Genomic DNA, 19,676 nt, shown 5'->3' with positions numbered 1-19,676 from the left:
AACTACTTTATAGCATCTCTGGTCCTCAACACTCTGCAAACAACAAACAAGCCTGCAGTCACAGAGTGAAACGGTCTTGGGGGAGGTAGAACAGTGACATATTTCATAAAGGAATAAACCAGGTCACTTGGGTCCTTTAGGGGGATACAAAGGTTTTCAAATAGTTTCCTTAATATTTATAAGAAGTCACTGTAAAGGGACTATAAAAATACAGTGACTATATGTGGATATATGTTAGCAGTAGCAATCAACACTCAATCAGACCAGAACTTAAAATGAACTTCAAAGCTTAATTTGCTTTTTAGAAATCCAGCTACAACCCAAAAGATGAGGTACAGGCATGAATAACATTGTAACTTTGGGATACTCCTAGTTTTCACAAACTAAAATGCATGTTTTAATCAGACATAACTGCTTGGTTCTACATTATGGTATCGGAAGCAAAGATGATGAAGTCCATACTAAGTACTAGCTAGGTTAGATATTTGTTAAGATTTTTACAATCAGTGTTTATTTACTTAAGATAATATTTGACAGTAATAATTTCTTAAATTTCAAACCTAAACATTTCAAAGCCTAAAAACAAATCACATCATATTTAGATGTACAACAAATCGTATCATCAGCATAAAGTTAACTTTTTTTCTCATTTGTATGTGAAATCTCTTTACTTTATCTAAAGGTGAAAATTATTATTAGATTTCTTATCATCTTAAAACCCCTTTGACACCACATTTAACTAAAGTACCCTCATTTAAGACTGTTTGCTAACGTAAGCACTATGAGTTTCATTTGATATCATTCAAAGATTCAGTACAACCACAAACAAAAAATAAATCACTGTTAACAACAGGTTGAAGGTCATTTACTTTAACAGGCTTAGTTTGTCAGATTATGTACCTGTAAGACATATTTATAGATCATATATGTAAACCAAAAATATAATGAATTTTAGGAATAAAATAACAATCTTACCTAAGAGATTACATTTATATCATTGAGATAATATTTGCAAAAACTGTAACCTCTGTCTTTTGTGGTTATCAACTGTACAAAAAGTTGCCTGTCTGGAACTCAAAGACAAAACGGAGGTTGTTTATCTAGTGATTTTATCTGGGTGTGAATTAAGGTCCAGGCTGTTGCAAGCTCAGAGGACAGGCTCACTTAGCTGTGAAAAACAGGTACTTGGTAATTTTATGACCTGAGGTGCTGATGCAGCAAAGGCGCAGCGAGAGCGCAGATGTGGAATGGGTTGAATTAGGAAGAATTAATTGTAGATGCATTAGGAGTTGGCAACTGCAGTTGCCCATCAAACCAGCAAACCCAGAGCAGTGTGTCCCCTGTCATGGCAGACTGACAGATGTGTAAAAAGGAAAGAATCCAGCCTGCTGTCCAGAATTCCATTGAATTTATCCACAAGAATAAAATAAAGCACTTTTAGTATTGTTGCAATTAAGCCAAATTAATGTTGTGACATTAAATAAAATTTAAAAAGTGCAAAAAAAAACCTTCTGAGATAATATGTGATCAATAGTATGTAGTTATTTCTGAATATATGTATATAAATCTACCATACTGTTGATCTGCTTCAACCAGAAGGGAAAAAGCTTGGAGTGCAGAGCTCAAAACGTTGCTCGTAACAATCGTGGTTAAATCTACCATTAGAGAACTGTCTCTTCTTCCTCTGCGTTTTGTGGAGTGTGAGTGCAGCAGTGCACTCAGTTGTTTTCAGTGTGACGATTCAGGTGGCAGCTGCAACATTATCATCAGGCCTTCTAGACATCTGATGGAAAATCTACCTTCAGTATTTCTCCTTTTTTTCTACTTCTTCCTGGATATCTCCTCTCTTCCTCCCTGCTCTCTCCATCGTTTTTTTCAATCTCGTTTTCTCTCCCACCTCTACCTTTTATATTTCCTGCACTATGTCAGCCCACCTGTGCTGTCACACACAGCAAGATGAGAAATGGGAAAGCAACCCCCATCAGCTGACAGGAGTAGTTTTGTTTATGTGTGCAGTGACTGTGGTTCTGTGTTTTTCAGGCAACACGTGAAATAAAGTAATGGTATTAAAGATTGGCCCATACCTCTGTTAATTTAACCACAATAGTCAATGGATTCTTGTAATGAGTAGGTTTTATGGGCTTAATTTTAACTCCCATGTTCTTTATTGTAGTTCTGGTCACTCATAATTCAAACCCTCTTCTATATTTGGAAATGAATGCTTCTAAGTGAAGATGATTATGTTGCACACCAGCTCCACAAGTAATTCATGATCTCTCCCACATTATGTTTCAGTCTGACAGTTCGCATCACACTGTCATAACTTCATACTTCATTGTTTTCTTTACTGTCAAGCTGTTTATCTCAACCGTCAAACTGTCAAGCTCCTATACTTTATTAGCTGTGGATTATTTTTCCATGTACACATTCATCACGGACACTGTGCTGCACACGGGTTCATTGATCACTTAAAAGTTAGCAAATATATAGTAGCAAAGACAAAAACATTCTTCACTGCCTTACAGCTGACTGGTCAGAACTCACAACCATTATTAATCATTACACAATTATCAGCAACCTAATGAATCAAAGCCAGACGTGTCTGTGCAAGAATATTAATTCAAAGTACCACAGGCTTTTAGATTTTTTTGATTCGCATAGAAGTGTTGAACAACTTTTAAAGTTCAGGCTAAAGCTGCTTTGTTTACTTTTTAGCTCTGAAAATACACTTAAACAGTATAAACTGGCTGTCATAGGGAAACTTCTTGAGAAACAATTGCTTTATGCAGAAAGACAATCCACCACCTAAAAAAAACTAATTTTCGTTTGTCTTATGGTGGCTTGACATGGTGACACTGCATGCTAAAAAATGGTGGGACATGTATTACTCATGGTAGAAACATTTCTAAAATAAAAAGAAAGTTTGGAGTGGGTCATGCAGGTGCATGCTGGGGAGTTTTGGAGTTACAGCTGAAGGATTGGACACAGAGAATGTGGGATTCTCATTTTAACCGTACCCTTAGTCATGCAGTGCTGTCAAAACGACACAGCTGTGCTTGCTTAACTTTTGTGTGCTCGGGTTTCCTCTTGTTGTTTTGAATTCCGTTTCTGTTTTGTGTAGTAATCACGCTGCTATAACTTCTGAATATTCTAAATGTTTCTGCTAGTGTTAATTAACCCTTGTTCATGGTTTTAGCAGGACATACTAGATCCTCCTGTCACTTTTTTGTTTTTGTAAAGGCCAATTTACACTGGCCCATCAGCAGTGCATCTCTGTTGTGTTGACAAAAATAAAAACAGTCATTAATCAGTCAGGATGTATACATCGCCTCTGACAACCATCCCTCCACAACACAAGGCAACCTTTAGGCAGGAGTTCTTGTTCCAATCTATTGGTGTCAATTTCTATGCAAAAACAGGAAATGCTGCAATCACACCGGCTACATATGGTGCGTTCAAGAATGTGTTTTATTAAGTTTTATGAGTGTGCATTCAGCCTGTGGTGTTCACACTGGACATGCAGACCGGTCAGTGTTTTTGCTGTTTACCAATGTTCGTACCTCTCCTAAAATTGGTACAGGGTTGGGGCAAAAAGTCACAGTAGGACAAATTAAATCCCACAAATCTTGCTCCAGGATTTTGTTTTCACATATCTTTTTTTCCTATAAATGCTCGTCTTGGTGTTATGCATAAAAAAAGAATCACCAGGCACAAACCGTAGTTAATATTTTTCCTTCGTGATCATGTTTGCAACAGTTGCTACTTCCATATTTTGAGATAAATGCCATCAACTTGACATTACCAAATCTGAGTCCTGATTGCTCACAGTGTTGCTGCGATTAAGCGGGAAAAAGTTAAACCGTTGAACTTTCAGCAGGTGATCAACGAACACTGATTTGTACGTAGAGCCCACAACCGGACTTAGAAACTTGCAGTGATGCGCGATCTTGAGCGTTCTGGACGCAGAAGCTCAAAATTCTGGTCTAACGTTGTTTGCATAGACTTTTCATTGAACGTGGTCACTTGAATACGAGTCGACCCAGCTGGTGTGTAAGCATCTAAACGGGTAACTGTTCAACTGTTTAAACAATTTATGTAATTCCAGGACATTCTGAAGCAGAGAAACCAGCCTTTGCAATGATATTCAACACTTTACAGTAGTTAAGAACTTACACAGTTAACATAAATCATCTGATTCTGTCTCTATTTGCACCGATACGCCCTGTTGCATATCAGTGCAAAGCTGATATGAAAATATGCTTTTCTCCATGTCAAAATCAGCTGATTCACGTTGATTGCATAAAGTTACAGTAGGTCAGAGGAAGTGTGTTATTTAGGAGTTGTCTGCAACATATCCTGTGTTAAAGGGTTAACTTTTGTTTTATGACACTTATCCATAAATACATATTCATTTTTTAGATTTTGTTCTGTATTTTACACTTACTATCTTAATTTATTTTTTTATTTGTGAATTTTTTTTTATATTATTTTTTACATTACAGTATCTTCATTTAAATTTTGTATTTATGAACAGTGAAAGTTTTTACACACCCGATAGGTCTAAGATATTTTTTTTATCATTGCATGATAATGTTTTTCAACCTTGTGTTTGTGCAAGTCTAAGAACTTGCTGAAATTGGCATTTTTAGTATGCAATAACAGAAGACGGTGTCAGCTTATTATTTGTATCATGGCCTTGTAATGAGTGCGCTTGACTCTCTGGGTTATTCATTTGCATATATGCTGAGGCTCATGGTAAACTTCTAAATGTGTTTTAGAGTAACCCAGAAAATGGGAAAAAAAAAATTACATTTTTTTCCCCCTCAATAGCACATTCATTTTTCACACTGTCTGGAGATACAGAAACATATCAGGGACAGAGTAATAGTGTTTATGGATCACAGCTTTTGCAACAATTAGACAGCATCGACGGGTGCCAGGTTGACACAGGAGGAACAGCCAAGAGCAGCAATCAATCCAGATTTTGTGCAGCTCAAGTGTGTGAGAGGGAGGGATAGTTAGCTTCATTAGCTAGTGTGGGCCTAAAAGCAGTTGGATGCTGATCAGTTAAACATCCATCAATTTATTAACCACAGCTAGTGACATGGTTGATGGCATGCATAAATGTGGCAGAGAAACCCCTTAAGCTAAAATTAGCGGCCCCCGACAAATGTGTCACTGCCATCAGGTTTTCATAAAAGAATGTCAGTTTGAAAAAAATGATTGGCCTGTATAACAATATCATAATTTACTAAGAAGTCAAACATTTATTAGGACACTTGAAAGTCTGAAATTTGAAGCCTCAGCCTACCTTATAACTTTCTTAAACCATGGTGATTCTAATACTCTTTCATATACTGCCTCTCCTAGTTTTTTCTTCCCTGCCATGTCTTGCTTTCTAATTATTTCTTACTTTCATCCTCTGTAACTGTGGGTCTGTGCTATCACCTTTAACTCTCTTTTCGTCCCTGCAGTTCCCATCATCCATCTGGATATCCTTTTCTCCTTTGTTGTTTTACCTTTTGTTACCTGTGTGTCATCCCTCTCCCCTTTATTCTTTGACCTGCTCTTCTCTTTTTCATTAAGTTATTTGTCTTTGCTCTGAATCTTACCACTTTTTGTCACCTTTTCCTCCTGTCCCTCCAGTGCCCCCCCCCTTCTGTCTGTCATCTTCCCTTGTTCACTTTGTATTTTTCACCGTCTTCCTTTCCTTGCTTGTGGAACTGGGCAATCTTCACTAAACATATTGGTGCAAGCTGGTGGTGAATGATTTTTGCCATGATTGCCCACATGCACACACAGACGCATGGCGTGCACACACAGACCTGTTGGAGATAGTGGTTGATGAACAATGCCAGACTCTCAGCATTCATGCCCATCAGAACTACCCAAGAAACCTCATTAGGCTTCCTGGCCCCAGCAAGGCACTGGCTTTGATACTTGCCAGCCGGCCTTTTTCACTCCGGGAGTAATTTGAAGCCCTGGGGCAACACACTATTCAACGCCCCCAATCATAAGAAGTGACTGAGAATCACTCATCAGACCCTTGTACAGCATCTCTATTCCAAAGCAATGACCTCATTGAAAGCCTCAAATGTGAGTAGAGTGCTGAGTGGCAGTGGCATCCTGATCTTAGTGATAGGCTTTACCACTGTGAAAACCTATTCTTACTCGACAACATATCAACGGCAGTAACTAATAGTAGAATGTACATTCAGTTATGAACCAAATGTAAAAAAGTCCTATTCAGAAAAAACAGGGCCACATGATATGTCAAAATTCAATTTTTTTTATATTTTTTTTTTTACTTTTTCTGATCGTCTAAGAAATTCCACTGTAGTGTGGATGTTATGGTATTTGACGCAATAACTTCTTGCAACGAAAAAACTGTACACCAATATATATCCCTCGTGCTCTCTTATGGGGTCCAGATGACCCTATCCTTATACTGATGTGTGACCCCTCCCATGACAAAGATGGACAGGGTTTTATGTCTGCCACAGACACCAGTGAAGATAAAATAATCCTTGAAAAAAAAAGTTCAGTGCGCTGTCTTGTAGGGTCCTGTAAACATGCCGCCATTTTGTAACCAGTTGACGGCGATTGGTCCGAGTCGGTCTGAGTCGCGGTTTTAGAGGAACTACAGTTGCCAATCATAAGTGAGCTTGTCCGAAGTCCACACCCCTTCACTGAAAGCAAGGTCAGAAAAAGCTGTCAATCAAACATTTAAGGTGGGGCCAGAGGCCATCACATACTTTTACTAAAGCATCTGATTGGTCAGTTTATAACTTGAAATAAAGAAAGAAATACTTAAAAAAAATAAGATTAGAAAGAAGATGGTAAGAAGAGGGTATTAGAGCAAGAATGGTTATTCTGACAAATAGAATGACTAAGTAATAATAGTATTTCTCAATAGAAACCTGTGGAATTTTGACCCTCTTGGAACCTGCCTTTAAGTTCTGTATGACTTTGTTTTATAAGTTTGAAAAACAAATATCAGTGAGTCTTTTAAAAACTTAGTCCTCCTCTCTGCTATAGATGTTTAGGTGAAGCTCTTGTTAATGCAGTAACGGCAACTTCAGGTATATCTCCTTGTAAATTGTATTTCCTTTATCGTGCAATCTATGTTAAAACTCCGGTCAACAAAAACATGGTGAAAAAATTAAACAGCTGTTGGTAAAATGGTAAGGCAAAGCTTGAAATGCTGCAGAAACAAAGACTAAAGACTACAACAAAGTCTATATTAAGACAGTGAGGGAAGACAGGGATGCTGCCACAGGCTGTACCAAAGATTCACTTCCTAAGTGGGTCATGTATTGACAAAAAGCAGCAAGTTCAAAGCAAAGGCATGCTGTGGCCTTGAGACGTCAGGCCCATGCTCCGTTTCACTTCCTTCATTGTTTGTTGATGATTTATCTAGCTAAGTGCCCTCCGAGACTTCTCTATACACATCATGACTGTGAATAGCCAATGTTTCATAGTGAGCTTAAGCACACTAATGCTCTAAGTAGGATTTTTCCTACTTAGAGCATTGTGGGATTTTACAAGTGCTAAAATCGTGTTCTAATCTTGGTGGAGCTTTATCTGTCATTGACCTTCTTTTGTATTTCAGAGTAAAACTGTGTAGAACCAACAGTGCACAAGAGAGAAAGAAATATATCCAAAAAGTTAAATTCCACTTTTTCTTTTGTCACTGTGGCAATAGAGAGAATAGTGTGATATCCATCCAACTGTTGCCTGGTAATGATATTTATAAACTCTGTTTCATGAAAACAGCTTATGATTCATCTGAAGGAGAAAAAAACTGTAATTATGACATTTCAAGTAAGGTGAAAAGCTCTGTATAACCAGAGCCTCTGTGGCCCTGCTCTAGTGGGTACTGTGCAAACCATTTGGTGACACAACTGATTCAGTTCAGGTAGAGCGGTATCACTAAAATCTTTTCATTTGACTTCTTTTATTTCAGTTCATTTTGAGCGTAAACCTGTTTCTTTTCATCACCTGAATTGGCATCAGTTTTAAAACTGTGATAGTAGGATGATGATTTTTTATCCCCCCATCTGTTGCATTTCTTGTCAGATGCTACTATTTGGATGAGTATGTGGTGCAGCGGGACTGTCAGGAATCAGGGCTCTGTTTTCCCCTCATGTCACCGGTGGGAGCTGTCAGAGTACAAAACACTACATCTCCCAGCAACCCCAGCTCACACTCTCCACTTACCCCTCAGCTGACATGCAATGAGAATCAGCCACGTGACACTTAACCCTTGTGCTCTCCTAGGCATGCTTACGTTAAAAGTGGGGTCATCTGGACCCCACAAGCCAGTGCGCAGAACTTTTTGTTTTTCAAGGATTTTTTTTATCTTCACTGGTGTCCGTGGCAGATGTAAAATCCTGTCCTCCTCTGTCATGGGAGGAATCACACATCAATATAAGGGTGGGGTTATCTGGACCCCATAAGAAGGCACAAGGGTTAAGCATTGCCATTGACTGTATAAGTAGGAACTTGACTGAGCAACCCTTCCCTTTTCGTGTTCCAAATGGGAAGTACCTGAGGGTTGCAAGAAGGCTAAAATCCCATAGTTTTCCATTGAGAAATAGACAGTTGTTTCATTTTGTACGTCAGAATAACCATTCTTGCTCTGATGCTTCCTTCCTAGCACGTTCTTTCTAATCCTATTTTTTTAAGATATTTTTTCTTTATCTTAAGTTACTCAAGTTACAAACTGACCTATCAGATGCCTCAGTAAAAGTACATGGCTGTCGCTGGCCCCGCCTCAAACCTTTGATCGATAGATTTCCCTGAGCCACTTTCAGTGGAAGGGTTGTGGCCTTCGAACAAGCCTGAAAACCCTCACTCTTGATTGGCGACAGCAGTTCCTTTAAAAGCGTGACTCAGCACGACTCAGACTAATCGCTGTCGAGGGGCAGCAATTGGTTGCATTATGGCGTTAGACGTATCAGTAAGTGACGGCGAAGGCTCGGACCTGAATGTGGGAGGGCCAAAGGTAATGCATTTCCTATGGGGGACCTCAATGCTTGCTATATCCAGTTCGTACTTATACAGTCAATGAGCACTGCACAAAGTCTCTCCCACCCTACCTGCATTACTGAGCATTTCTATGTTCTGTGTACCTGACCCTGGTTCTTCTCTGATTGCCTGCTGCCTGCCCTGACCCTCGCCTGGACCTTGACAACTCTTTCTCTTCTTTGATGTTCCCCTGGTCTGCCTCTCTAAACCTGATTTAGCGTTTTGGACTTTCAGCTGTGCTTAGCTCCTGTCTGAACTAATAAACCTGCTGCATGTGGAACCAGCTGTCTGTCCATTTGTGACCGGAACCCTATCTGATTCAGTTTTTTGCTGGCAACCTGCACATTCTTCACCTACGCTTTTCTTTTGTTTTTCGTTCATGTAATGAAATTAGTTTGAAAAAAAGTTTCTTGATGCTTGAAAGATTATCTTCTTTCGAGAGACATCCATTTCTTGGCAATTGCTCTGATTGCATATATATATATATATATATATATATAAGCACTCAGTTTCAAATACAAAGCTCCTCAATGTGAATTTTTCTTAACAGTCCTCATGCTGTCCAGCTAAAGCACAAGGCAGTTGGCAGTTATTTTCCTGCTCCTTTGTTTAGTGTTTGAACACTGATGTGTTGTTGATCTGTGAGGGAGGTATGTGTTATCCTCTTTAAGTTTTTAAAGTGTGAACTGCTTATAGGCGACAGCGAGTTAGATAAATGTGCAAAAACACCAGTAAAGTGCTGCTTGTGTGATGTACCTTTGTTCCCTGGCCCTTCTCTGGACAACAACAATGCATCTCATCATTTTTAAGATGCAAAACATTGGAGACTTCACTAAATGTCAATAGTTTGGTTCTATTTTTTATATATATATAAATACCCCCAAAATGTTGTTTTTTACATTTTAAAACTTGCAGTGTTATGTGTACGGTCTTCAAATGCAGGTTTTACTGAAATAAACTGATTTTTTTGTGTAACAAAGACACTCAATAATAATTAATTTAACATGGATTGCCTTTCACATATAAAAACAAAATAATAAAAACAATCAGAACAAACAAAAGCAAACAGTGCAAATTAAATCCTTAAAGACCTTCTCAGATAATCTTTTAATCTATTGCAAAAGCATTTCCACTGGTCTTTTAATTATAATTAAGCAGTTTTTAGCCAAAATCAGACAACCTGTTTTGTTTTCTAGGACATAGTTACTGCAGAGCGGCACTAATTCATCAGAAATTCACCTCTGAGTTGTTGATGGGACTGTTAGTGTGCAGCAACCTTGCCTCCCTTTCCTTTCTCTGTTGCAGAGAGCTCTCTGTTTGAAGACCCACTCCAATGGAAATTTTGTTTTTGGTATTTTTAACTTGTTCTTGTCGCATTTTTTCCATGATGGAAGACTATATATATTTATCAACAGAAATGGGCGGGCCAAAGTATCCCTACTCCGCTCCATTCTGATGCATTCAGTCTTAGTTTTCCTCATCCGAGCTGACAACTGACTCAAAACCCGATTGCTACAATATTGCTCGCCATTTTTGTTTCACAGGTCATGTTGGGTTGGGGTTGTGAGGGGCTGTAAGCTAGTGGGAGAGAGTGTAAACAAAGGGATGTTGGGATATTAGTGGAGGATTACTTCCTTGCCAATACATTTTCTTCACATGTCTCATCATTAGAAAAGTGACTCAAGAACAGGTTAAAAACACCAAAAACACAATTTTCATTGGAGTACGTTTTAAAGATACGTCTACTATAAACAGTGAGTTTTAGATTTGACAAAAACCAGCCACTGAATCAGTTCTACGGATGTTCAGTATGCCTTCTTGTCAGATCCCATCCACAGACTTGTAAACAGTTTGCATGGATGCCTGAGTGAACAAATGGATGTCCTGGTGTTTGTAGGCTTGCAGACCTGCTTCTGCAGAGATACTGACAGTCTCTATGAATAGTTATCTGAGCAGTGAAATGTCAGTTTTTAGTTTCTGCTTAGCTTGATGTCAAACGTGTTGAAGTCATCGCTAATATGAATAGTCAGGAATGAGCTACCTTAACTGAGACCAGTCAGTTTTTTTCTTTTTTTTTACTCCAGTTATCGAAGAAAACTGTCCAAAAGCTGCAGTTCAAGGCAGGCACAAATCATTTGATATTTTTTCCAGTTCTTAACAAGACTCGTGACATGAAAGCTTGCTGTTTTCAGGCTTTACAGAGTTGTTTTACACAAACATGTCCATTACACGTTGCTGCATTCTTCACAGTCAATAAAAAAACAAAGGCTGTAGAGAAATTGCACCTTTAAATCACTTTGATTTACCTGAGTCTCTGAGTGTCTTTGTGTTCTTGTTCCACCACACAGACTCTCCAGAGTGTTTGCACACGCTGGTGTTGTAACTAGCAAAGAGGCAGCCTAGTTACAACAGAGTGTTCTTGAGAAAGGACACCTGAGTTTGTAATTCAGTCCTACTTATTTCCCTTTCCCTTTGAATCATTCTCCTTTTAAACCTCTGTTTTAATTAACTTTGCACAAGTCTTTTTTCATTTATTTACTTTTTATTTAATCAAGAAAACCTCATTGACACGATTTTTAAGGGTCAAGGGCAAGAGGCAGGTTAAAACTGTTTTGGGAAAAAGTGTAGCTATCAAGTCTTAAAGTAAGAAAAACACAAGATCTAATAAAACACATACACAATAACATGGTAAGCTCAGCTTTTAAAGGTTGCAGAAACATTCTTAAACATCCTAAACCAATCCAGTTCAGTCATTTGTCTCAGCTTCTTCTGCCTCTGTTTTCTAACCTCCCTCTTTTTTTGTGTACGCTTTTGTGCATTGTATTTGACATTTTCTGCTTACTTTGTCTGTCTTATGTTTGTCTATCCCTAATGCGCACTTACAAGTGTACCCTTCAAGCTTTTATTCTTTAGGCTAATTTGATTCACAGCTTTGATTCATGGCGCCCGCTTCCCAAACTTGGATCAAAAATGTCCCTTTGATGCGGTGCATATGTTCCAACAATCAACTCTTGTGTTGCGCTTGGTAATTATTTCTTTCAAAGTGCTCTGCCAATTTGTATCTCGCTGTTCTTCCCTACCTTCTGTTGTTTTCACAAATGTCTAAGGGTGGAAAGAAACTCAGCACTTTTTTGTTTGTCTTTGTAACATTAGAGATTTAGCCCTAATTAAGCCGCCCCTCAACAATCTACACGACCATAAAAGATATTCAACATATTGTTCTTTTTTTTCCTGCAACACCCCATGCTGAAGATCTGGCTGAAATGGCAATTCACACATCTCTTAATTAGATGAAGGAATTTGCGAGAAGTCTTGTAGTGTTTATCCGCCCATTACAACCTATTAGAAAGCAAGGATAGAATCCCAGAGCTGTTGTGTGAACTGTGCAGACAGCAAAACACTTCAGTCCTGTCGTCCTTTTTTAAGAAGTTCAAAATGTCATTTTGCTTTTAGTTAACACTTTTTAAATCGAGTTTATTAGCATTGCAGGTAAACTACTGTTAGTAGCTTGGCACAATAAGTAAAATATTCTAACATGAACAAAAAGCAAACATTTTTTGAGTTTTTTATAGTTAAATAGTGTGTTGCAATAATATATTTAGTCCATTTGTCCGTTTTGTTTTGTTTTTCTCTTTTCCCACATATGTTATGAAAAGAACATGCTTATGTAAACTCCCAAAGATAGCAAAACACAATCGCTGCTGTATTTTAGAAAGAGAAATATTATTTATTTAACTTAACTAAAAAATAATAATTCAAGTAAATCTACATTAGCTTTTTAGTTTTTACTATCAATTCCTTTATTTATATGGACCAGTTTAACTCGCACTTTGCTTCATTCAGATTAAATTAGAGCTCAAAACAGTCAAAACTAAATCACTTCATCCCTTCACACTTAAAAATTCAATAAATAAATAAATACATAAATGCATAAATACATAAATAAAATAAAGCTAGAAATAGCACCTCTGAGAAATGTATTTAAAGTCAAGTCTCTTAAGGGTTGCAGGATTGCAAAGGCTCTAGCGCTGACAGAATTTTACAACCGTGTATGGTAATAAAATAAGTATCACTTTAGTTTTATTGGATTTACCCAGTATTTTATTAAAACTTTCAAAACTAATACTAATAATTTGTAATATGAACGTTTTGACAGAAAACGGAAGTTTGTCTTTAAAAGACCCTCACTATTGAAAATTGTGTTTTTTACTTTTTCTTGTGGCATTTTTTCTAATTGATGGAGGACATGTTTAAAGAAAATTTAGCCCAGAGTTGCATTTCGGAGTATTTCTTTGAACAAATTGTTGTGAATCAGGAGCAGATGAAAAAATGCTGTTTTAAAAGGATTGTAGTTGTGACATCACAACAGCCATGAACGTTTTATAAGTGACTTGCTCCACTCCAATGCATCCACTTGTTGTTTTCCTCATCTGAGTTAGTATCTGGCTTAAAACTTTATGGCTGGATAGCTCCGATATTGCTCGACATTTTTGTTGCACCGGTAATGTTGGCTTGGGGTTGTGAGGGGCTGTAAGCTAGCAGGACAGCATGTAGACAAACAGAGAGATGATAGGAAGTAGGGGTGGGCCTACTCCATGCCAACAGTCCCACCCACAACTCGGAGAGGAATTTCAAATCAACTACTACTACTCTGCAGAAAGTAAGTCCTAGAAAACGACACAGGTTTTTTGATATTGCCTTAAAAACTACATCAATATAATTAAATACCACTGAGTACACTTTTAGAAAAGATAAAAAGATTATCAAAATAAAGATACAAAATAAAAGTAATCTGTATAGTTGAAGGCAAATGTATGCAACTTTGTGAATAAAGTTAGAAATGCTGACAATTACCTGAAAACACAAGAAGGTAATGAAGATCCTGGTATAATTCTCATCTGTGTTTTTTGCTACTTTGACTTAGTATTTCATCTTTGTGTTCACCTCTCATTTCCTTCCATGACATAAAAACAAATATATTAAATTGTTTTGGTGGTTTTAATTTATCAGCTGATGTCTAATTGTCTTGTTTGTCCCTTTGTGGCCCTCAAACAAACTGATGATCTGTTGAGGGTGTTCTTCATCTCTCTTCTGGTCACATCTTGAATAGGCCACAGCTTCTTAATGACCCCGAATAGAAATAGCATTTATAACACTGAATTTTCATAGCAAAAAAATGATTATAATCTTATCTCCTAAGACATGCATAAAGATCAATTCTATTCAAGAATTGGTGATAATAATTACTTAGTCTTCTCGTGGGATTATGTTCTGTTATCTTACTTTTCATACTTAGGCTATTTATAATTCACTGCCTATGATTATGCCTTAAAGCATAACTTGTAAAACCACCACATTCAATATCTCTGCACTCTCTTTGTCTTCATTACCATCTTTGATTTCAGGTTGACTGTATTAGATCATGCAAAGAGGCCGCATCTCTGAATTAGTGGTGGCATTGTTGCACTGCATGGATTCAGCTAGCCGTGTTCTGGCTAATTGCATTTCAGCCCTCTCCCACCAAATTTTTTCTGCCAGCAACCTCAACATAATGTTTCTTTTAGTATTCATTTGCATGCCTGAAGACACAGAGCTGTGGTGAAAGCGCATGGGCATCGTGTTGCACAGGCGTACACCACGAGCACATATACAATTACAAAGACACATGCTCATGCATATGCACACCACACATAGAAAAACACACACACACCGCCTTTGTGTTGGCAAATGTCAAGTCTGCTTACTTTCCCTGGAGGTTCAGTGTCAGATGAGATTTGGTTTCTTTAGTGAACACGGCACACTTGTTCCCACTGTGATTTTAGTCGTATGTGTGCGAGATTGAGAGTTACAGAGAGGATGGGGCAGTGATGAGATGTATTGCATAAGGGGGTGCAACAGAGCGTGAAAGAGAACAGGTGGCTCCTTTTTCTGCCATCTAGCTTTATGTGCCATCTTCCCCATTGTGCTCGAGTGTATGTGTGGCAGGGAGTGAGAAGCCATGGCTTTATGAGTGGAGGTTTTTTTACGGACCTTAAGTGCATTTGCATGTGTTCATATAAGTTACACTGTCCCTCTTCTCATGGAACATTTTAGTTTCTTTAGAGACCGGGGTTCCAGTTGGTTTGAGAACAATTAGATAAAACTGCAGGAGCCCAAAAAGATTGGTTTCCAAATGTCCCCCAATTAGTAATCTATCCGGAACACTTGACACACTTGTTTCAAGTTTCTTTTTTCTTTTGCTACATTTCCTATTTTTGGAAAAAATCCTGTGACTAATAATGAAAAAACTGCAGGTTATCTTGCACACTCAGGCTCACTTGCTCTTTTTGTCCCCCTCTTTCAGCTCAGCCATCCAGGGCGGTGGTCAGGTCTAGGCAACAGCAGCAGCCTGGCTCCAAGGGACCGAAGAGTGGTACGAGCTGTGGGGCCAGCACTCGGAGGGGACCTCGCTAACCAGCACCACCTGTGTCACTACACGCCGCTGCATGGGCGACCTACTGCCTCCGAGAGGCACACTGCCAGAGAAGAGCGCCACAGCCAACCAGCCCTGACACAGTCTGCAGTCCGCAACCCTGTCCTGAATTTTGCTCCCGGTCCCTCCAAACTGTCCACTGCCCAAGCATCCCCCACGACATCACCTCAGCTTCAAGCTTTCCAATCCAGCCCAAACCAGCTCCCCGAGTCTAACAACACTGCTCCACCTCTATGCTCTAAGCAGCCTGAAGCCGTGTCCTCCTCCTCTGAATCCTTAACCCCAGAAAAAGGACCAGGAGGATCGAATGTGTCCGGTGTTAGGAGAGGAGGTGGAGATCACCTTCCACCAAGCCATATTCCACGATCAGTTGGAGCCAGCACCTCTTCAAGCCTCCATAGTCTCACCAGTAAGGGTAGTCCTTCCCAATCCCAGAGCACACTGTCAACGGACCAAGTGTCCATCTCAACTTCTAATCCTTCCTCGGCAGCGTCATCTTCCTCATTCACAGGGCGTTTAGGACAACCCCCCAGAGGTCCTTTGTCTCTGCACAGCTACAGCCGTAAAAATGTCTTCCTCCAACATTCCCTTCATACAGCAGAATTACAAGCTCTGACACAGAGAGACAGTTGAAGGTACACACATGTATTATAAATTAATGACATTTGAACTTGAGGAAAACTGTTGTTTTATGCTTCCTCTTCAATCCTATAAGAAAAAGGAAAGAAAAAACAAAAACAATGTAGATCTGCCCCTTACCATCACATTTTGTAGCCCTGACCAGCTTTCAGCTTACTTTTTTCAAACATTCACTCGGTTTAGCACACACACACACACTTCTGGCTGTGAGAATGAAAAAAGGCAATCACTCGTCTATCACAGCTCCCACGTTGTGTCATGCTGACAGTTCAGATGAGCTTACGCCCACACACACACACAAAGTGCACACAGACTTGCAAGCACTTATCTGTGCACAGAAACACAAATGAAGCCGTGCACACTCAGCACCGCATCATCTGTAATATCTCTGCTTTACCATCTGCACAAATAACACGGTGTTAAAACTCAATGAACAGATGAGGTGTATGCATGTTAAAAAAATCATTTTTTACCCATTTGATCATTTTAACAATGAGCCCAGAGAGCTTAATTTGCGCCTGCGGTAATATGTTATCCTTTCAACAGTCCTGCTTTAGATCAAATCCAGATTAGGAGATTCTCTGCTGTCCTCTTTTCATTTGTGTTGTTGGGAAAGATTTGGGAAACAAAACACACGAACACTAAAAAAAAGCCCTCCTATTTAGCTCTCAGTTTGGAAAATGAAGTAGATTAAAAATATAAAAAAACAGTCATGTGCAACAATTGGTACAGTTTTTTTTAATCTGATTTATATTTCTAAACATGAAAAAAAGGAATTTGGCTGTAGTAAAAGTTAAGATAAGACGAGCATAAAGAAACGTAAACATATATATTTCTACGGTCTGATTTTTTTAATTAGAAAAAAAATAAGTGTTAAATGGACCTTTTTAAAATCAGAAATTGAATGTATAAAAATCAAGAGTATACAAAGAGTAAATTTTTTTCTTTTTTTGCCATTTCCTTCACACTTTTGATGGTGCGATCCATTGTTCTATTGCTAAATTTGAAACCTTTATTTAGCAGTCAGAAGGCCTCACACTAACAATTGAAAATATTCTAGACCTGAAGAGGTTCATGGTTGACTCAGTGACTAAAAGGAGCCCAGGAGCGAAGAAATAATGCTGTGATTCTGACAGGTTTCTGCTGAAACTCTGTATCAATTTTTAACCTTAAATGATGGAAGGTAAGATCGAACATCTGTACTACAAGTGTTTTAAATATTTAAAATTCTCAGTGAGGCTTGAGAGGATTCTGATGCAGCAATTGGATTTTTTTTTCTTTCTTTCAATAAGCATTGATTTTTGTCTAAATTTGCTGCACACTCTGCTCCTCCGAAGATTGGCAGCTGTCTTGAAAGCTTATCGTTTGACAGCCCTCTTTCAGCGCCTGTGAAACTTCGAACCCGGAATTGTTTGGAAACAGTTCTGTTGCTCTTTTAAGATTGACGTGCAGCAACAGTTGCTGCTCTAAAAACCAATGCTCGTGTCATTCACGTTTGACACATTGTGCGAACACACACCAGCATTAGCTCTGCTTTCACGGGGGTCTGCACACCTGTCGAGGGTGAGTTCATCAAAGGCCGATGATTAGCAGCACCTGGTTCCTTTTGAAGTCCAAATGAGATTTCAGGGTTACGTCCGAATTCCCTCCTTACTCTCTAACTACTGAAAAAAACAATGTATTGCCCTGGATTTTAAAAGCAATTCAGGCACTATGATCGCTACTTTTTTTTTTTTTAATGGCAAACATGACGTCACAGATTTACCAAAGTAAAAACCTAATAAATACGAACATTTTACAAAGACTATTGATAAATCCATTATTTTCTGAAGATGAAAACCTGAATAATTTATTTAAAAAAAAGGGAAAATAATTTGTTTTCAGATAAAAAATCATTCAAACACAATGCATTGTGGTCTGTTTTCACCAATCTTTTGAGCATCAATGCAACTGATTTTTTGCGGAGACTTCTGGGACATTTTTAGGGCTGGATTATGGAATTGACTATGTCAGAGTTCCCACCTAAATCCCTAACTACTAAAAAAAAAACTATATAGTGTAGGACAGTCCAGTGCCCTATTTAGTGCCCTAAGTAGTGAAGGATTTCAGACGCAACCCATGAATCTCTTCATTTTCTTTCTATTCGTAGCTTATTGACAAAGTCTTGTTTGATTCGCCAAACTCTTGGATCCTCTAAGATCATTATATTTGCAGTATGTATTACAGATAAAGAAAAATGAGCTAATTTTTGCACATGACTTAATTAAGTGTGGCCTGTTTAAAAAAAATATTTCCTTGTCCTTTTATTTAGAAAAGCAAAAAAAAATCTAAATATAATGCTAAAGATGTTGAGATTAAAGGTACACAAACTTCTTCCTTAATAAGCTAAAACCTGGTTAGACAGGGATATATATTTATGTGACAAATCAGAGGAAAAAATGCTCATAAATGCCTGCAAACTACTAGCTCTAGTAGTTGGCCTAATGAAAGTGTCGATCAATGACTTTTTTAAGGTTAATACAAAAAATAATACACTTTTACTGTTTTTGACTTGTCAAGTAAGCAGTTGTTAGAAAAAAGTCTGAGCCTGAGTGTCAAAGCAAGTAATGGTTCAGTGACTTTGCATTAAACACTGCATAACTGCCATGAGATGCTGCTGGGTTGTACATTCGTGGATGTGACATACCACAATTTAAGAACTAAAAAAAAAATGTTTTTTTCTGTCCAAAAACATCCATGTTTTTTACTACAGCTGGATCGTGTGAATTCTGTGCTGCTGAATATATTTTCTCTGACATAACAAGAGCGTTGAACATTCATGTCTTTCCCCAACGGCTTTGAGGTAAACAAACCCAACAGTGTCAACCAATTCACAGCTCCTGGCGTCCACAGAACATGTGAGATGTTGGAGAGGTTGTTGACCTTGTCCGTCTGTAAATAGCGCCTGGCCTAAGGGGAGCCGTGTAAATTGTGTGTGCGCTGTAATGACCACCTCATGAGGAAAGGACCTGGTAGAGGTGAAGAAAAAGCCTGAAGGACAGGAGATCTGTTTCCAGGTGTGGTGGCTGCAGCGCTCCATCTGGTCTTCTAAGATGCTTTTGATTCAAACTTTTCTTTTCTTTATGACATCCTGTCTTTTTGAAACACATCGTCACGCCTTTTCCCTAGAATGCTAACAGTACCTTTAATTACTGTCATATTTTTTGCTCCATCGCTTTTCTCCTCTTCTGAGTTGTCAAGCAGACACCTTGTGTGGCCATCAGTCCAGGACTCAATCCTGGACAGTACCACATGTCTCCGTTCCAGCTTCCTGATCAGGGTGTAATTTTACACCTGGTAAATACAATTAACTAGCAGGTAGAGTGGATGGATGGCATCAATTTGGCTCGTGATGAGAGTGACTAAAGTGTGCAGCTGGAAAGGGAATCAAAAATCTCCCGCTTAGTTAGCTTACAGGTGCCAAGGCTTTGTTGATGGATGACCCTTAGGCTGCTCACGTCCCTTATCGATGCATGGATTATAATGTAGTTGACAT

At 38.6% G+C, this 19,676-nt stretch overlaps 1 protein-coding gene across 4 annotated transcripts in view; it reads left to right on the top strand.

Moving 5' to 3' along the window:
• Positions 1-17,246, top strand: part of ccser1 (coiled-coil serine-rich protein 1) — a 118,676-nt gene extending 101,430 nt beyond the window's left edge. For 2 of the 4 annotated variants that reach the window (XM_024275555.2, XM_024275554.2), the window contains exon 11: positions 15,374-17,246. In XM_024275555.2, the coding sequence (XP_024131323.1) occupies positions 15,374-16,135 (762 nt within the window). In that variant the 3' untranslated portion in view covers positions 16,136-17,246. The remainder of the gene's footprint in view (positions 1-15,373) is intronic. The other 2 variants (XM_024275556.2, XM_024275558.2) reach the window with 2 other exon arrangements.
• The last annotated feature ends 2,430 nt before the right edge of the window (positions 17,247-19,676 follow it).

Source organism: Oryzias melastigma, linkage group LG9 (assembly GCF_002922805.2).
Source record: "Oryzias melastigma strain HK-1 linkage group LG9, ASM292280v2, whole genome shotgun sequence".
NCBI lineage: Eukaryota > Metazoa > Chordata > Actinopteri > Beloniformes > Adrianichthyidae > Oryzias > Oryzias melastigma.
The sequence above is the reverse complement of the archived record's forward strand: the minus strand, read 5'-3'. Positions and strand labels throughout refer to the sequence as shown.